Raw genomic sequence first — 17,943 nt, forward strand, 5'->3', positions numbered from 1 at the left:
GTTTCTTCAATTTTTACTTGATTTTATTAATCAACCAGCTTGAGGGGGGGGGGGGTATGGGGGCTTGCATTGACAATAGAATTCCCATCTCATCACGACAAGGGTTAAGCATATCTTACAACAACGGCATTAGCCGGTGCGACTATACACGAAAAACGTATTTACTTGTAATACATAGACGACACATCTTTGTATTACTAGTAAATACGTTTTTCGTGTATAGTCGCACCGGCTACAAAAGCATATACTGTTGGCCAAAGACATGCTGTGATATGTATGTCTTTCTCTGTCGATCATTTGACGGCCCAAGAAACCTGGTAGAGACTACACCCCACTATGGGTAGATGGTGGCTTTAGAAATGTTCTTTTTGTAAAAAAAACAGACCTGCCATGCTCTTATACTCCAATAAATTGACAGAAAACTAACAGGCCGGTAGTGTGTTTGCGGCTCCGTCCTTGGTGCTGAACGCCTTCCAATGTTAGAAATACTCCAAGTTAAATAATAAAGAAGTCTCTATATGTTACAGACGTTGTGCTTTCACAGTAGTGAGATGTTCTGGCCAATTTTATAGACCAGTGGTGCTTTTCAAATGGCTTTTTTTTCTCAAAAGTACTTTTTGCTCTGGGGATATATTAACAGTATATACACGAGAGCCACTCTAAAAGCCTTGCGAAAGTGCAAAATGAGTTTGTGATCTTTCGTTCTAACGATGGCTTTTAGAGAGGAATAAACATAGCTCAGTGGCTGCTATATTCTATGCAGACAAGAGAGAAATGCACTAGATAAAATCCATATCTGTATTGGCTTCACTACTGTCGGGTGAATCCGGCATAAAAACCTCTAATTTAGCGCTAAAACTTACAGTTTTCTCCCCATTGTTCGGTATCGGCACGACCATTAGCGAGTTGTCGGCGTTAGGGTCGAGTTTCCGCCCGCTCCTTGGTGGGGGCGACCCCGGTACCGCTAACGGCGGAGTACCCGGAACGTTATACCCGACGCCTAGGGTTGGTACGGTAATCCCCGTAGCCAGTGGTACCTCGGGGGGTAGGGCTAGCGAGGAAGGCAGCTGGAGCAAGTCAGGACGTCCCCCGCTGTCTGGTAACTCCTGCTCGGGCTTGGTGTCCTCCGTAGCGGGGAAAGAACGATCGGGATGGGCGTCTCGCCACCGTTTTCGTCTTGCGTGTTTTTAGCTTTCTCGATACTGGCGTAGACGTTCTTTAAGTGTCCCTGAAACACATCGCTGCCCGCCGGAGTTGGTAGTTTCCCTCGGGAGGACAGGGCAGCCCGAGGGTCCACTGATCCTTCCCTACTCGCGGTGGGAATGCGCCCGAAAGACGGGAGTCGGAACGTTTTCGGGCGGATTTCAATCGGCGGTTTGTCGAGAGGCCGCAGAACGCCCCTTGAGGGCGGTTTTGTCTTAGCCTGCGTGGAGTTATAGTTGTAAAATCCAAAGTTTCTTTTCAGCAGCGTTTCTGCTTGGTGGAGGTTCCAGTCGTACATAGGGAAAGGTGCGCGGGGATATCTGGATCTGTCCGCACCCCGTCTTCTGGTCAGCGAGTGCCCTACTATGACCCGAGTGTTATGCGGTATGGTCGGCCTTGTAGTGGTCAGTTTTCTGTACAATAAAGGTTCGGGGCTGACCTGTACCGGGGCGTCCGTGCGAACCAAAGGCCCGGCAGAAATGTGATCGATGGCGTCTTCGATGTTCACCTTGGAAATGCGCAGTTCTCCTTTGGGACCTTTAGAAGCCGACCGTCGGGGCACGTCCCGTATCTGAGTCTGTAGCGACAGCAGCGCGAGTTTCGTCATGTACATGTCGTAGTCGATCACCCCTTCCTTCAACTGCGTGCTGTACTCCACGATCTTGTCCATCTTGTTCATCGGACCCGCTAGATGCACCTTGCCGTGCGGGGAGAGCGGCGACAGGACGGATGGCGAGCTCGCACTACCCGAACCTGGCTGAAAACTCGGCAGCGTTACCTCGATTTTCGTAGATAAGCCTGGCAGTTCGTTATAGCGGGTTTCCCGTGGCTTTGCGGTAGTATTATTTGCATTAGAAACATCCTGTTCAGTCGCTTCCTCATTGCCATGGCGTTTTTCCATCGGCTCCGTTTGCCCGCCGGTCGGTCTGGTCGGTTTCAGTTTATCACGACGTTCCTTCCGGAAGGCGGGAATTCATCTCTCTGCATCTTTTCGGAGATCTGTGATGACGTTTTCAGCTTGTCGTCCCCCATTCTGGGCACGCTGTCAAGACGTGGCGAAATTTTCTTACCGAGCGCTACTTCCAGGGAGGGTAGACTTGACGACTGTCTCTTGACCCGAGCGCCGGCAACGTGTGGAGAGTGTCGCGGCATACCTGCCCGGATTGGCGCGGTAGTTTCGGGATACAAACCCGGGAAGCTCCGTGTGTAGAGGTATCGCGTGTCCAGGCGAGGCCTGACGGTGTTGGTGTCCCGCTGCAGCGCCGCCAGCACCCGGCCGCTGTAGACTGTCAGGGTGTTGTGTTCCTCTCCGCTCATCATGCGCGAGCGCGGGAAACCGGCCAGGATTATCTCCCGCCCTCTGCGCTATCCTCTGACGTCATTCGCAGACGATCGGTCCGTCACATGGCGACGCGCGCAGTCGTTCGCTCCTCCAGGATCGTCTATCTCTCCCCTGTAGCAACAGAAGCGGATCATTAAACTCTAATTTGCACATATACAACTCGACCTTGTCTCTTGTCTGTCACATCAAATACCCTCCTTAAGGGTGGGCTCTCACTGCACTTGGGGCACCAGTGCGGCACTGCAGGGTTCGTTCACTGTGGCACTGTTTTGTTATTTTCGCGATTTTTAATAAATTAGATATTGCATAATACGTTGAAGTATGACTTATAAGACAAAAAAAAATACACAAAATGGAAGAAAACTCGTTCTTTATCTCTGAAATTCGTTGAGTCATCTACGAACCCCGCAGTGCCGCATCGGTGCCCCGAGTGCAGTGATAGTCTACCTTAAGACCTACATCACATTTCCTACCCGGAGCCCGACCGGGCCATTTTCGGAGACGAAAAATTTAAGTTCATGCCAGTAAATATGCACAGGGCATACTGTTGAGGAATTATTTTTGGTCCGTTTTGTGTTTTGTTGTCTTTTATGCCGTACTTTTCGTTCCCCAAAACTTCCCGATCGGGCCCCTTTGTGGAAGTGTAGCTACCCTTACTATGCTTCAGTCTTTCGGGAGCAAAAAGAATGTTATAAAATGTATCAAAATACGCAAAATGTCAAAATAAGATTATTGGGCGTGATTTGTGTATATTTCTAGGTATACATTGTAATTTCTTTCTTAAAACATCCCGGTCGGGCCCCGGTTTTGAAATGTGACCTAAGCCTAAGGAGCTCGTTCTTTTGGCGGGTTTTTCTTCTAATTGTTGTGTATCGGTTCTAATGCATTGTAACGCTAGTTCACCTTTACCCGGGCTCAGCTATATCCGTTGTTTCTATAAACATGGTATTTCGTGATATCAAGTGAGCGGAGGTGGTATCATATTGCAATATTTCCAAAACAGTGCAATTAAAAACGACCTTCCGTCGACTTAATATCCATATAAAAATAACCAGTTAACAAAACAACAATGGATATAGGTTGCCCCGCGAAGATTCAATACTGATATGCAACCAGAAAACACACTGATCCCAAACGACTAGTCTCTACTAGACTAACTACTTAAAACTGTACGTGTTAATTTATCACCCAAGTACTTGACATTGTATACGTAGCTACTCGTCTTTGGGAGAACTTTTGCACCTAGATATTTGTGTAGGGTTACGTGTGTTAAGGTCCTGTTGTATATTTGTATACAGCATATTATTTACAACAGGATGTAATATATAAAACCTTTATTGTATTTCATGTGCAACTTAGAATCTTTCGCTGTAGAATTCCAGAATCAAGTTCCAGGGAGTAAGGTTTGCAGTCAGGTTTTGCTGGCATTATGTTTATATAGTTCACTCGCAAAATTCTTTCAACTATATTTTTGACTCAGTGCGTCAGACCTAGAAAAGTTCCAGGGAGTATTGTTTGCAATCAGGTTTTGCTGGTATTATGTTTATGTTGTTCACTCGCAAAATTCTTTCAACTATATTTTTAACTCAGTGCGTCAGACCTAGAAAAGGACTTTCCATACCGTTTTTATTACGCAGAGCCTAGACATCTGGAGAACTCGTTACTGGTTCTACTCCACACCTGCTCTATGCACCATGCACTTCTCTCTATACAGCCAAATAAATCAAACCAAATGAAATCAACACTGATATGCAACCAGAAGCCACACTGACCCCAAACAAGTAGTCTATACCAGACTACGCAGGCTATGGGGGGAGAATTTTCCCGGGGATTTTGCCATCCTTAGGCTTTCATTCGTTATCTCCAGGAAGATCTACCGGCGGCATAAGGAGTTTAGCTGACCAAGGAGTGTTCTGAGCTACCGGGGATCTGCTGTAATTAAAGCAAGGAGGAGCATTTCTATTCAGTGATGGTGTTACTGTTACTGCCCCTCCCCATGGCCATACTAACGTTAACAACAAGAAGAAGATTCGTAGGAAGGAAGGCAATTCTAATCACCTAAATTCTTTACTTTTTGCACCATAGCCTGATTTAATCGCGCTCCTTAGGCCCGTCCTACATTGCCGGGAGGAGGCTACAGGCTCCGGATAGCGGAGTTTGCGTTACACAGACTATGCGCACCAGTCTTAGAATAAAATTCCAGCCGGTAAATTTCATCTCGGGAGCTCGTTACTGCTTCTACTGTACACCTGCTCTATAGCCCACGCAATTTCCCCTTCAGTCAGCCCCCGGTCTATCCAGCCCTTTACAATCCCCGCATACCCTGTAGTCACGTCTGTTGAGTGGTCGGATCAAAGCAAAGTGGCTCCCCTCATTTATTTGATCCGACACGACAAAGAAAGCCCTTCCGGGATTAATCAGGACATATTGGGCCGGAGCTCCCCGCGGCCGGATGGCATTTGACGCTTCCGTCAAAATCCCCGGGTGATTACGACTTTGGAGAGAGATGAATACATTTTTCTTACATCCTCTGATGTGGACCTGTTTTCCACTCGGAGTATTTCTCATGGATTCATGTATATCCCGGCCACTAAAGATTCGTACCATGACCATACATGGACTCACATGAATTCTTATAGCTTAGGCTACACAACCTTAATTGTATGGGTTTCGTCCGTTTGCATCAATTTTCGCCCGTTAAAGAAAAAAGTTTGACCTAACTGGAAACCGTACAAAGAAGTTGCAAAATGGGAAACTAATACATGCCGTAAATTGCAAGAAAGTATCTCAAAGCAGATACTAAAGTAGCAAAGTTCAAAACCATTTCCAGAGTCAACGAGGAAGATTTAAAGAAAACTTTATTGTTTGGTGTACTGTGTTCAGGCAGTTATCCATCCTTCTTGACCATATAAACTTAAGAATGCAGCTTTTTTGCACACTCGCATCAGCTTTGGGTTACTCAGAGGATGCCATCAGTATAATGAAAAATCAGCATGAAAAAATCGGATGCTAATCTTACTAGCAACGAAAATGTGAAAAGTATTGTTTGGTATGCCATGTTCTGTGTCTTCAGCCATCTGTTCAACCTTCTTGATCACAAAAACGTTGTAATGAGGGCAACCTATTTTTTGCTCGCTCGCTTGAGTTTTAAAAGCCCGGAGGAGGTGATTAGTATAATGAAATATCAGCCTGCTCTTATCCATACATGCGCCAAGACAAAAATAGAAGATGCGGGGAGAGCGCTAATTGTAAAGAAATCCGCGGTCGTTCATTATGGAATCAGCCATCACCACTTCCAGGCATGACCTTACCAAATGGCAGGGAATTTTCGGTATCTTTAATCCCCTTTCTGTCATGTAGGGATGCACTTGTCTGAGCCACTTACGGGGTCCTAGCTTCAAGACTTGCACTTGGCTTTTAACACATTAACCCATCCTTCAATGCGTACCCCCGCTTCCGCTAGAATTCACACCAGGAGATTCACTTGATGCCGGGTGCGCTTGAACATGGCAGCTTTCTTACAGAGCGTTGACGGCTCGTGCATATTTATTCCTGAATACCGTTATGTATTGTGACGGGGTCGAGTCAACTTACTGTGTACCGAAATGGCCACATTTTGGGGTCTTATAGCGTACATGTAACTGTACAGTGTTAGGCCACCGATCTTGTGCCCTCGGATGGCACTTTACACGACTTTTCTAACCCCACCCATTTGTAAAATGGCTTCGTTTGAGGTAAAAAGTGGTGGAAGGAGAGGGTTGCGCCCTGCCTTCCCATACTGTACCCTAGACATAGCGGATAACATCCACTTTCCTTACGGTATCATAAAGGATATAGCTCATTTTCAATATCGTTGTAATGAGTATGTGGGAATATTTAGTGAATGCAGTACCACGTTGTCTTTGTGTGTCTGAAGGCAAATATAAATGATCATAGAATTTGCTTGTTCATTGAGTGCTGGTAACTCATGAATTGTCATTACTTCATGTATCTAGTTATTTGCAATTAGTCTTCAGGCATTACTCTTCATCATTAACATTTATCTTGATATTAACAATCAGCCACTGGGCGTAGTTTTCCGTTATTTGTGTCAGTTGTGATTTTTCTAATTAGCCTACAGGAACAATTTTTTCATTACTTGCGTTTACTATACGTTTATTTGCAATTAGCCTTCAAGCCATGTCTCCATTATTTTATCTATGTTCAGAAATCATTTTTCATTATTTGTATCTATATTGTTTGTTTTTTTGCAATTAGCTTCGGAATGTATATTCCAATATTTGTATCTATATGTTTTTTTTTTGCAACTAGACTTTGGCATTGTGTTCTATTATTCAATAGCTATGTTCAAATATTTATCTTGAATTAGCCTTAGGGAAAAGTGTATCAATATAGCAACATTCCAAGATTATTTATTTGCAATTAGCCTTCAAGCCATGTCTCCATTATTTTATCTATGTTCAGAAATCATTTTTCATTATTTGTATCTATATTGTTTGTTTTTTTGCAATTAGCTTCGGAATGTATATTCCAATATTTGTATCTATATGTTTTTTTTTTGCAACTAGACTTTGGCATTGTGTTCTATTATTCAATAGCTATGTTCAAATATTTATCTTGAATTAGCCTTAGGGAAAAGTGTATCAATATAGCAACATTCCAAGATTAGGTATAGACTTGTGGTAACCCGAAGGAAGAGAAACTTCTCAGCATGGGAACACACAGTGAGGATAACGGAAAATTGCTACTAAAATGTTTATTCATAGCTCTATTCGTGGCACTTCTTACATACAAGGTACTCTCAAAGCAGAAGTTAGGCTCCGGCTATTTCTTTAACGTTTTTTTAGTCGTTATTATCAGGCTTTCTATTTTGTATTTTATCTTGCTGTGTCAAAACCTAACTTGGCTGGCGTACTTCAAGAAAAATGACAAAATAGAAAGCCCGATAAAAACGACTAAAAAAACGTTTAAAAACAGCCGGTCAGCCTAACCTCTGCTTGGAGAGTACACACGAGGATGAACTGAACTGAACTGAACTGAACTGAACTGAACTCTATCAACGGCATGCTTGGGCCTGGGAGCAACCAGCACGAGAAGCCTGTTGCTCTCATGCCTTTTAGTTAGTGAAATTGCAAACGAAATCTCTTTCGTTTCGAAAACTGCGTTCGTGAGACTGGCATTGAGAAAGCTCCTATCTCTGCACGGATCCGTGTATCAGTAGTCCTGTCTGCTCCCCAGTTTTGTGATTTTAGTAGAAATATAATTTTTTTCGTTATTTTGTCGGGAAGATTGTGGTAACTGTTTAAAAAAGTGAGTTTCTCTCAGGCCTTTAAGTTAGGGAAATTGCAAACGAGATGTCTTTCTTTTTGCCAACACTGCCTTCGTCTGATTGACATTGAGAATGATCCTATCCGTGTATCAGTAGTCCTGTCTGCTCCCCAGATTTGTGATTTTAGAAGAAATATAATGTTTTCGTTATTTTGTCGGGAAGATTGTGGTAACCGTTTTAAAAAGTGAGTTTCTCTCAGACCTTACAGTTAGGGGAAATTGCAAACGAGATGTCTCTGTTTCGAACACTGCGTTCGTTAGTCAGACTGCCATTGAGAATGATCCTATCCGTGTATCTGTAGTCCTGTCTGCTCCCCAGTTTTGTGATTTTAGAAGAAATATAATGTTTTCGTTATTTTGTCGGGAAGATTGTGGTAACTGTTTAAAAAGTGAGTTTCTCTCAGGCCTTTAAGTTAGGGAAATTGCAAACGAGATGTCTTTCTTTTTGCCAACACTGCCTTCGTCTGATTGACATTGAGAAAGATCATATCCGTGTATCAGTAGTCCTGTCTGCTCCCCAGTGTTGTGATTTTAGTAGAAATATAATTTTTTACGTTTTTTTTGTCGAGAAGATTGTGGTAACTGTTTAAAAAAGTGAGTTTCTCTCAGACCTTACAGTTAGGGGAAATTGCAAACGAGATGTCTCTGTTTCGAACACTGCGTTCGTTAGTCAGACTGCCATTGAGAATGATCCTATCCGTGTATCTGTAGTCCTGTCTGCTCCCCAGTTTTGTGATTTTAGAAGAAATATAATGTTTTCGTTATTTTGTCGGGAAGATTGTGGTAACTGTTTAAAAAGGTGAGCTGCTCTCAGGCCTTATAGTTAGTGAAATTGCAAACGAGATGTCTCTGTTTCGACCACTGCGTTCGTTAGTCAGACTGACATTGAGAATGATCCTATCCGTGTATCTGTAGTCCTGTCTGCTCCCCAGATTTCCCCGTGCTTACACAAAACTGCTCCCTCCGGGCGGATTCGGCCACGCCACGCTCTCACAGCATCTACTGACGTCATCGCTGACGCGCTACGAATTTGTCGATTCGAAATACCGAGCGAATTTCTCCTCTGGTTTGTACAGATAACGGTACAGTTAGCTTCTATAAGGCCTAGGAAAAGTAATGTCGTGTTTCCAGTTTCTGCCCTGAAAAATTAGGGTTTGGTTTTTGTTTCTTTCTGTCTTTTTTTTAGAATGTTTAACTGTTCAAAACGCATGCACCGAGACACTTAGTGACTTACATTTGTATATGCATTCAAGTTCGCGGGGATTTAAATGATTTAGGGGGTGTTTATGGAGATTTTAGAATGAATGAATGAAGACCTTTATGCACATTTTTGCCCCACTGGGCTAAGTACAGGTCACATGTAAGAATCATATATATGTAACAATGGAAACAATCATACACATCTATATATGCAGATATGCGTCTAATCTATTAGAATGTAAAACTAAAATGCCCCTGGGGCACTTGTGCAATAAACTTTGACTTGTATCTTCAACATCATTGAGAAATGCATTGTGCCTTGATAAACTGAACAAAGAATGCTTACTACACATCTTTACATCAACTGTTCATAGCTATACTCTACCACAGAGTGTGAAATACAAGTCTGTTTTTCATTACTCAGATGTTATATCTACAATTTAACGTCCCTTGCCAGCGGTAGACCCCCAAAAGGAGCTATGGTTAACCTGGTAACTTCAAACACAGCATTTATCCCTAGGACTAAGTGGGCAAACGTTTTGACTAATATCTCTTGGTCTCCTATGTCAATATCTTTAAGTCTATAGAAGAAAACATTGCACGAAAACAAAATTCATCTAGTCACTACAGCAAATGGGGTGATGATGCAAATGAGTTCATTGAGTAGTTTGTGTACGTTTAGCAGTGTGTATGTACTCTTAAGAAGCTTATGGCATTTTGCTTGTTTTGTGTATGAACTTTTGTTCTGTTGAATGAACATTGAATAAAACTTAAAAAAAAAAAAAAAACTTCCAGGCTGCGTTTCTGAGGGAGCCTACATCGACGAAGCGTTACTACCCCTATCCACGGGGTCTTCATCGACCTCCGCCGGCATCGCTGGCAGGCATGTGACGTACCAACAGTTTTCTGCGAGCTATTTTAAGTCACTGTAAAGGTTGATCTAATAACATGAACCACAACATTTTACTAGGCCTAAGAGGGTAAACTTCTTGACTGCGTTTCTGTATCTGCATCTGTATCTACTAGTACATAGCCGGTACAACCGCCCTTGGGCGTAACATACCAGTTTCGTGGCGCGGCAGCAGCTGGTTATTTTACACATAAACGATCGTCACACCTAACGTTTGCACATCTAATTCCAAGCTTTGAAACTATCCACAGAAAATTCCACTCTATGATACTTCTGGGAAAATACGGCATTTTGAATACATCACCTCTAGGTTGGTAACTCTGGTATACCGGTACTTGAAGGCTTGACTGTTCCTTAGCTTTTTCTTTTTCGAGCTGGTAAAAAAATACTACATGAAGCGCTACTAACCCTAGCCACGGGGTCTTGATTAACGTTTGGTTCCCCGTGCACTTCGCCAGCTCAGAGGGCAACACTCTCCGCTTCATCGACCTCCGCTGGCATCGCTGGCAGCCATGTGACGTACGAACAGTTTTCTGCTAGCTATCTTAAGTCGCCGTAAAGAGCGAATCGTGATCCCATCTCGCATGTAACGATTTTCCCTTGAGTGTGGCGCTATTCTCCTGCGGATTGCTACAATCCCTCTCCGTGGTTATGTCTGGAGGTTACGTTTAGTAGTCCGGCGGCGTTCACAAACAACGGAGGAAGATTCTAGATATGAGTGATTGATACAACCCTTTTACTGCATACAACTTTGACCGACGCTTTTGAGATGCTACTTTTGCTTGGAGTTATTGCTTTATTCATCTAACGTTATTCACCGGAGAATCACATATGGCCACTTGCATGGTATTCAAAGGGTCTTGTGCGCGGTATCAGTTCATTTCAGTTCATACTCATTTTACGAGGTGCCATGCACAGACGATACTGATGATTTGCGGGCAATAAAAGATAGTGCGATAAATAACAAAATATAAGGTGCAAGGGAACTTAGGTACACAATGTTAAGTTAACTGTACATGTCAGCAATAACTAGACATAATAACAGCTTTGTATTCCTGTGTGACGGGCTGTGGGTTTTTATTGTATTTTTTGCCTCCCGCATTAATTTTGATGTCAAAATACTAGTCAGTGTGGCCTTACGATATCAGAAAGCTAAAGTCAGAGCTGAAAAGTTGTTAGATACGTCCCTTGCCTTTCACTGTGTCAGTGACATTGAGTGGACACAATTGAAATAGAATCTTCTGCAATATAGGCATAGCATTTACTCTTGGATGTTTTTCTACTGGACTGGATCAGAGCACCAACGTCAGAGCTATAACCGTTGTACGGTACGTCACTTAGCTGTCAGTTGCATTTAGTAAAATTCTATAGCGATTCAATTACAAATATAATCTTCTTTAGAAATATGCAGTCATAGGATGTTCTTCTCCCTGACTGTATTAAATCACCGACGTCAGAGCTACAACCCTGGCACAATGCGTCACATGGCCGCCAGTGACATGTAGCAAAATACTATGGATTCAATTAATAGAAATAAACTTTCTGTAGCTTTTTTGGCATAGCTTTTACGTTAAAAAGTTCTACTACCAGACAATATCAGAACACCAACGTCAGAGCTACAACCATTGCAACGTCAGAGCTACAACCGTTGCACGATATGTCTCATGGCTGTCAGTTGCATTTAGTAAAATTCTAGCGATCCAATTATAAATATAATCTTCTTTAGAAATAATGCAGTCATATGATGTTCTTCTACTTGACTGTATCAAAGCACCGACGTCAGAGCTCCACCCGTTGCGCGCTGCGTCACATGGCCGCCAGTGACATGTTGCAAAATACTATGGATTCAATTAGAAATAGACTTTCTGTAGCTTTTTTGGCATAGCTTTTATGTTAAAAAGTTCTACTACCAGACAATATCAGAACACCAACGTCAGAGCTACAACCATTGCAACGTCAGAGCTACAACCGTTGTACGATATGGCCCTTAGCTGTCAGTTGCATTTAGTAAAATTCTAGCGATTCAATTACAAATAAAATCTTCTTTAGAAATAATGCAGGCATATGATGTTCTTCTACTTGACTGTATTAAAGCACCAACGTCAGAGCTCCAGCCGTTGCGCGCTGCGTCACATGGCCGACAATGACATGTACCAAATGGATTCAATTAGAAATAGACTTTCTGTAGCTTTTTTGGCAAAGCTTTTACGTTGAAATGTTTTACTACCAGACAATATCAGAACACCAACGTCAGAGCTATAACCGTTGTACGGTACGTTCCTTAGCTGTCAGTGACATTTAGTAAAATTGTACCGATTCAATTATAAATATAATCTTCTTTAGAAATAATGTAGGCATATGATGTTCTTCTACTTGACTGTATCAAAGCACCAACGTCAGAGCTACAACCCTGGCACGATGCGTCACATGGCCGCCAGTGACATGTAGCAAAATAAATACTATGGATTCAATTAATAGAAATAAACTTTCTGTAGCTTTTTTGGCAAAGCTTTTACGTTAAAAAGTTCTACTACCCGACAATATCAGAACACCAACGTCAGAGCTACAACCATTGCAACGTCAGAGCTATAACCGTTGCAAGATATGTCCCATGGCTGTCAGTTGCATTTAGTAAAATTCTAGCGATCCAATTATAAATATAATCTTCTTTAGAAATAATGCAGGCATACGATGTTCTTGTCTCTGACTGTATAAAAGGACCAACGTCAGAGTTCCAACCGTTGCACCCTGCGTCCCATGGCCGCCAGTGATACTACACAGCACCCCTGATCCCTGTCTAACACGTGAATAATGACTTCATGTGCCAGCGCTTCTGTAAAGACTCGCCGGTATCTGTTCAAATGAATGGACATAATAAAACTTCTCGGCTGCGTTACGTCTACAGCGGCGTGCGTTTGTGTTTGATATCTTGTTGACGACTTTCTTCACGGTCTATTTTCCCTGAATTGTAACGTTAGGCAGCTACGTAGAATGTTTTGACGCAACATTAACCAACTGATACCGTTTTAGTGTAGCAACAGCGTTTGCAGTCAGATTTGAGGGGTGAATATGAACTTTAAACAACGTTACGTTTCTCCAGAAATAAATAAAAATGTTGCAATACTGCTGTGTTCATAAATTTCCTTAAATGTTAGCTTTTAAATCATGTTAAACTGTACAAATACATTTTGAATTTTAACATACGATGAAAAGAGGACTATGTTCAAATGCGAAGGGCCACTGCAACGGTTAGGGTAGTTTACTTGGCGAAAAGAACCTGTTTGTCCGATCTAATTTCGTCCTATTCATACTTTGTTTACACAATTTCTTGTCTTTATTTTGTACTACGCCTCTTTGTTTACAGAAAATATATTTTTTCAACAATGTTATAAAGGCAGCATGTGGTAAATACATAACTCTCGTTTACATTGTTTTTCATTTGTAAATAGGGGTGAAACAGCGCATTTGACAACTTTTGACATCTCAGTACAAGCTACATTTAAGATGGTAAACGTTAGCATCTTAACAATCAATAATGTTACATTTCATGGTAGAAAGTCTTTACTCATCTTTGAAGCGTATCCGACAAAAAGGAATTCAATATATGGTCAAAACTGCCCAAGAAGACAATTCAAGGAACGGATTAAATTGGCCTAATACTTTCAATAAGATATTGTATAAGAAACCAACAAAAAGTGGCCCTTTTAGCAAAGTAGCCCAATTAGCAAAGTAATCCTTATGTAGAGACCGGTACCGTTACTTGTACTTGACTGTATATCATTGGTCAGGTGGTCCTTATGTAGAGGTGGTCACTAGTACAGGTCTGACTGTATTTCAATGACCAGGTGGCCCTTATGTAGAGGAGGTCACTAGTACAGGCTTGACTGCATATCAATGACCAGGTGGTCCTTATGTACAGGTAGTTACTTGTACAGGTTTGACTGCATATCAACGGCCTGGTAGTCCTTATCTATAGAAGTGGTAACTAGTACGGGCTTGACTGTATATGTTACTGCCCCTAATATGTATTTCGACCAGTGTACGTGCTGAAAAGTTTTGTTATCATTTATAAATCCTTACCTTTTGACCTTAGAATGTCCTCACAGCTAAAGCACATCCTAGCCTTATCGGAATTCTGCAGTGTGATGCTTTCGTTACGCACAGAAGGTCACGACTGCATAGAAAGAGAACATTTCGTCTCCTAGACTCTATCCGCGGATTCTGTTTAGTTATGGCAGCTTGCACCTAATCATAGGAAGGTTATATAGCTCGTAGCCTGAATGCATCTTCATTTTCGCGTAAAGGACCATGCACGGGTATATAAACGTAATGTCGGAAGCCTTATTGATACTACAAAAAGTACAGAGACTTTGGTATGATATACTACAATCTTCAAATATATTTCAATGTTCAAATGTCCATAGAAAGAGAACATTTCGTCTCTCAGACTCTAACTCCGGATTCTGTTTAGTTATGGCAGCTTACACCCAATCATAGGAAGGGTATATAGCTCATAGCCTGAATGCGTCTTCATTTTCTCGTATAGCGCCGTGCACGGATATAATATTGAAAGCGTTATTGACACTACAAAAAGTACAGAGACTTTTGTATGGTATGCTACAATCGTAGAATATATTTCAATCTTCAAATGTTCATAGAAAGAGAACATTTCGTCTCCAAGACTGTAACTGCGGATTCTGTTTAGTTATGGCAGCTTGCACCCAATCATAGGAAGGGTATATATTTCGTAGCCTAAATGCGTCTTCATTTTTGCGTATAGGGCCGTGCACGGGTATGATATTCGAAGAATTATTGACACTAGAAAAAGGACAGACTTTGGTACGGTATACTACAATCTTCAAAATTCTACTGAACGATTAGGGTAACATATGTCACAACAGAGCATATGTTACTATTATAGGCCAAAATATTCTTGCACAGGTAAAACTTCTTGCTAAAACATGGACGTTTCATGCATTAAGTTAAAGTAAAAGTTGCCCGTACATCTGTAACAGATGCTTAGGGGTGGCGTCTATCTCCATATCTGTATCCCTTGGGCCACAAATTTGTGCAAGCCACTACGGCAAGAGGCTAGTCCGTTGGCAGTGATGTGTGTTTAACTTCCAAAATCTTCCTCATTAGTGCTGAGTGTAAAGCAGAGAAAGCAACATGTACCAATTTTAAAGTCTTTGGTATGACTCGGCCGGGGATCAAACTCTACCTACCTACCTCAATCTACCTACCTACCTACCAATCAAACTCTAGCTACCTACCTCACTCTACCTATCTACCTACCGATCAAACTCTACCTACCTACCTCACTCTAGCTACCTACCTACCGATCAAACTCTACCTCACTCTACCTATCTACCTACCGATCAAACTCTACCTACCTACCTCACTCTAGCTACCTACCTACCTACCGATCAAACTCTACCTACCTACCTCACTCTAGCTACCTACCTACCTACCGATCAAACTCTACCTACCTACCTCACTCTAGCTACCTACCTACCTACCAATCAAACTCTAGCTACCTACCTCACTCTACCTACCTACCTACCAATCAAACTCTACCTACCTACCTCACTCTAGCTACCTACCTACCTACCGATCAAACTCTAGCTACCTACCTCACTCTACCTATCTACCTACCGATCAAACTCTACCTCCCTACCTCACTCTACCGAATACAAACGATCTACCTGGGTTGGCCATTGCACCGGTGCATTGGGCTGCGTGTATACACGTTAAAACGTGTGTGGCGAGGCGTAGAAACTGTCAACTACCGCCGGTGTTTACGCTGCCGTCTTCCGTCAACATGAGAAGGGATGTGACGAGACTGAGCCGAGCTTCAGCCGATCGACTATTTCAGCTTTGCTTATATCTATTTCGCACGATCGCCAAGTGTCCGACTACTTGAATGTGTGTAACAGAAGAGATATACTAGTACCTCTTGTGGACACAAAGTTTGTAACTGGAAAATGTATAGGCGTTTGCTGAGAAATGTTTTGCTATGGTGAATAGGACATGGACCATATATCGGAACACTGTCTCGGCATTGTGACGCAAGATGCGTTTTAGTAGCCAATTTTGATGTAAACGTCTGTGAATATTGTAACAAACGTGCGTATATATTGTACACTGTACTACACATATTGTCGGCGTCCATCCACGTAAAATATGGCCGATTGTACTATATTGTTTAGAGCTACATATGTCTATTATAAGTGAAGTCTATCCTTGTACTCAATGACTATATACTATGCCTAATGGCGATATAAATGTCTTATTTCAGCACATTTGGTCGATGTTGCTCTTTAAATTAGGATATTCAAGTGTTAACACTATGAGATTGCGTGTATGTATTTGCTAGAATGTGGCATGTGGAATAATACGTACTTGCTATTAACAAGATGCAACCATACACTTACCTTACCTTAAAGTTTGCATAACTTGATATCAAAACAAACTATTTGACGCACCTTTGACAGCTCAGCTGGTCTTTCCTCCGTAGTTTCAGCTATGCAGAACTGACGAAATGTACTGTAGACCCACAGATTTTGTGATAACTCGTGTATGGGGAGTTTAGCCTGTTCTGTTGCTCGTACTACACACACATGACGTGATACACATATCATAGCGACCGAAGTTAACTTAAAACCACCTTACCCTGCCCTTCCATCTTAAAACTCCCTCCCTCCTCCTACCGCCGTGCCCCAACAATTCTATTGTGTCGAATACCAACTGAGTCAACATACAGTAAAGTACAACTACGCATACAATAAAGTACTACTACGCACACGGAAACTATCGCAACATTTTCACGATATCACGATAACTGTACATGAGGTAAATCACAAGCTTGGGGTTATCCGGAGTTTGTAACGGCTTTGGGAATGCTGAGACGACATGATATCTTTTCAGGCGACGTTGAAACAATAAGAAATCGTGTAATGAATCCGATCAGCCTGGTTTCCTATGCAGGGTGGGTAGAGGATAAGTTATCGCGCAGTCCTTTGTTTTCTGACGGGTTTCTTGATATTTGATGACATTGTTTGTTGACGGAAGCGAACTCCTTATAGTCAGGGGTCGCTAACTCCCCGCGGCTTTCATGAACAACTACAAATCATGCACTGTTTAGTACACTTGTAGGCTGTAATTTTGATAAAGCCTGTGTGGTGATACAACGTCGGCCACAATGACGTAAGATAGAAGTAAAAGTTGTGCAAACATCGAAAGAGTGGTAAACAATTCCTGTCCATCAACATTCTGTCTCTATGACGACAGCACAATAAACTGACCCCAAAAAACGATTAAGGTTTACGTCTTCTATACACCTACGTCAGAGGCTGTGTTAATCTCTAAGCAGATGTGAGATGTTGCGAGTGAAAAAAGTAATGCTGTCTGCTTCGTTATTTTCGGTCTGCCTTAACACCACAAACGACCACAAACGACTCCAATATGCAGCGTATATGGGGCAACGATCTTGTGTGACGCTCTGGAGCCATTGTTTATACATGGATTGTATGAATTTAAAAAAAAAGCAGCAAGTCCTACGTATTCACCAGTTATTTCGAGTTCAATTTAATCGCTTTAATTCTAATTGAAACAACTCACAGACAGAAATATTAATCGTGTTCTGACAGGAGTTACGTAAGCGTTTGATATTTTTATCTGCTGAAAAGTTTACAAATCGGATGTAAAATCAATGATTCGAACCACTAAAACTCATTCAAATTCATAAATAATCACACACATTAACAATTCAATATAGCATAAATTAATAAAGTGACACATTTGTGTCGTTATGCTTTTCTTTGTACAACGTACCTAAGATTAACGATAGATTAACTTGTAGTTATGTTTTCATTCTCACAGCTGGCTATCATAAAATTAGGTAGCAATCGATGAATGTTAACATCATCCCTCTAATACCCCCCTCACATTAGGCGCGATT

The 17,943-nt window shown here is 41.9% G+C and overlaps 1 protein-coding gene across 1 annotated transcript; it reads right to left on the reverse strand.

The window, feature by feature from the left end:
• Positions 1-1,145: 1,145 nt before the first annotated feature.
• Positions 1,146-16,556, reverse strand: LOC118407400 (the record flags this gene model as incomplete). Its single annotated transcript, XM_035807873.1, is given in 2 exon segments — positions 1,146-2,656; positions 16,469-16,556. A coding segment is annotated over 1 exon segment (959 nt), but the record flags the coding sequence as incomplete, so codon positions are not given.
• Between the last annotated feature and the right edge of the window lie 1,387 nt (positions 16,557-17,943).

The sequence above is a fragment of the Branchiostoma floridae genome, unplaced genomic scaffold, assembly GCF_000003815.2.
Source record: "Branchiostoma floridae strain S238N-H82 unplaced genomic scaffold, Bfl_VNyyK Sc7u5tJ_1336, whole genome shotgun sequence".
Taxonomy (NCBI): domain Eukaryota; kingdom Metazoa; phylum Chordata; class Leptocardii; order Amphioxiformes; family Branchiostomatidae; genus Branchiostoma; species Branchiostoma floridae.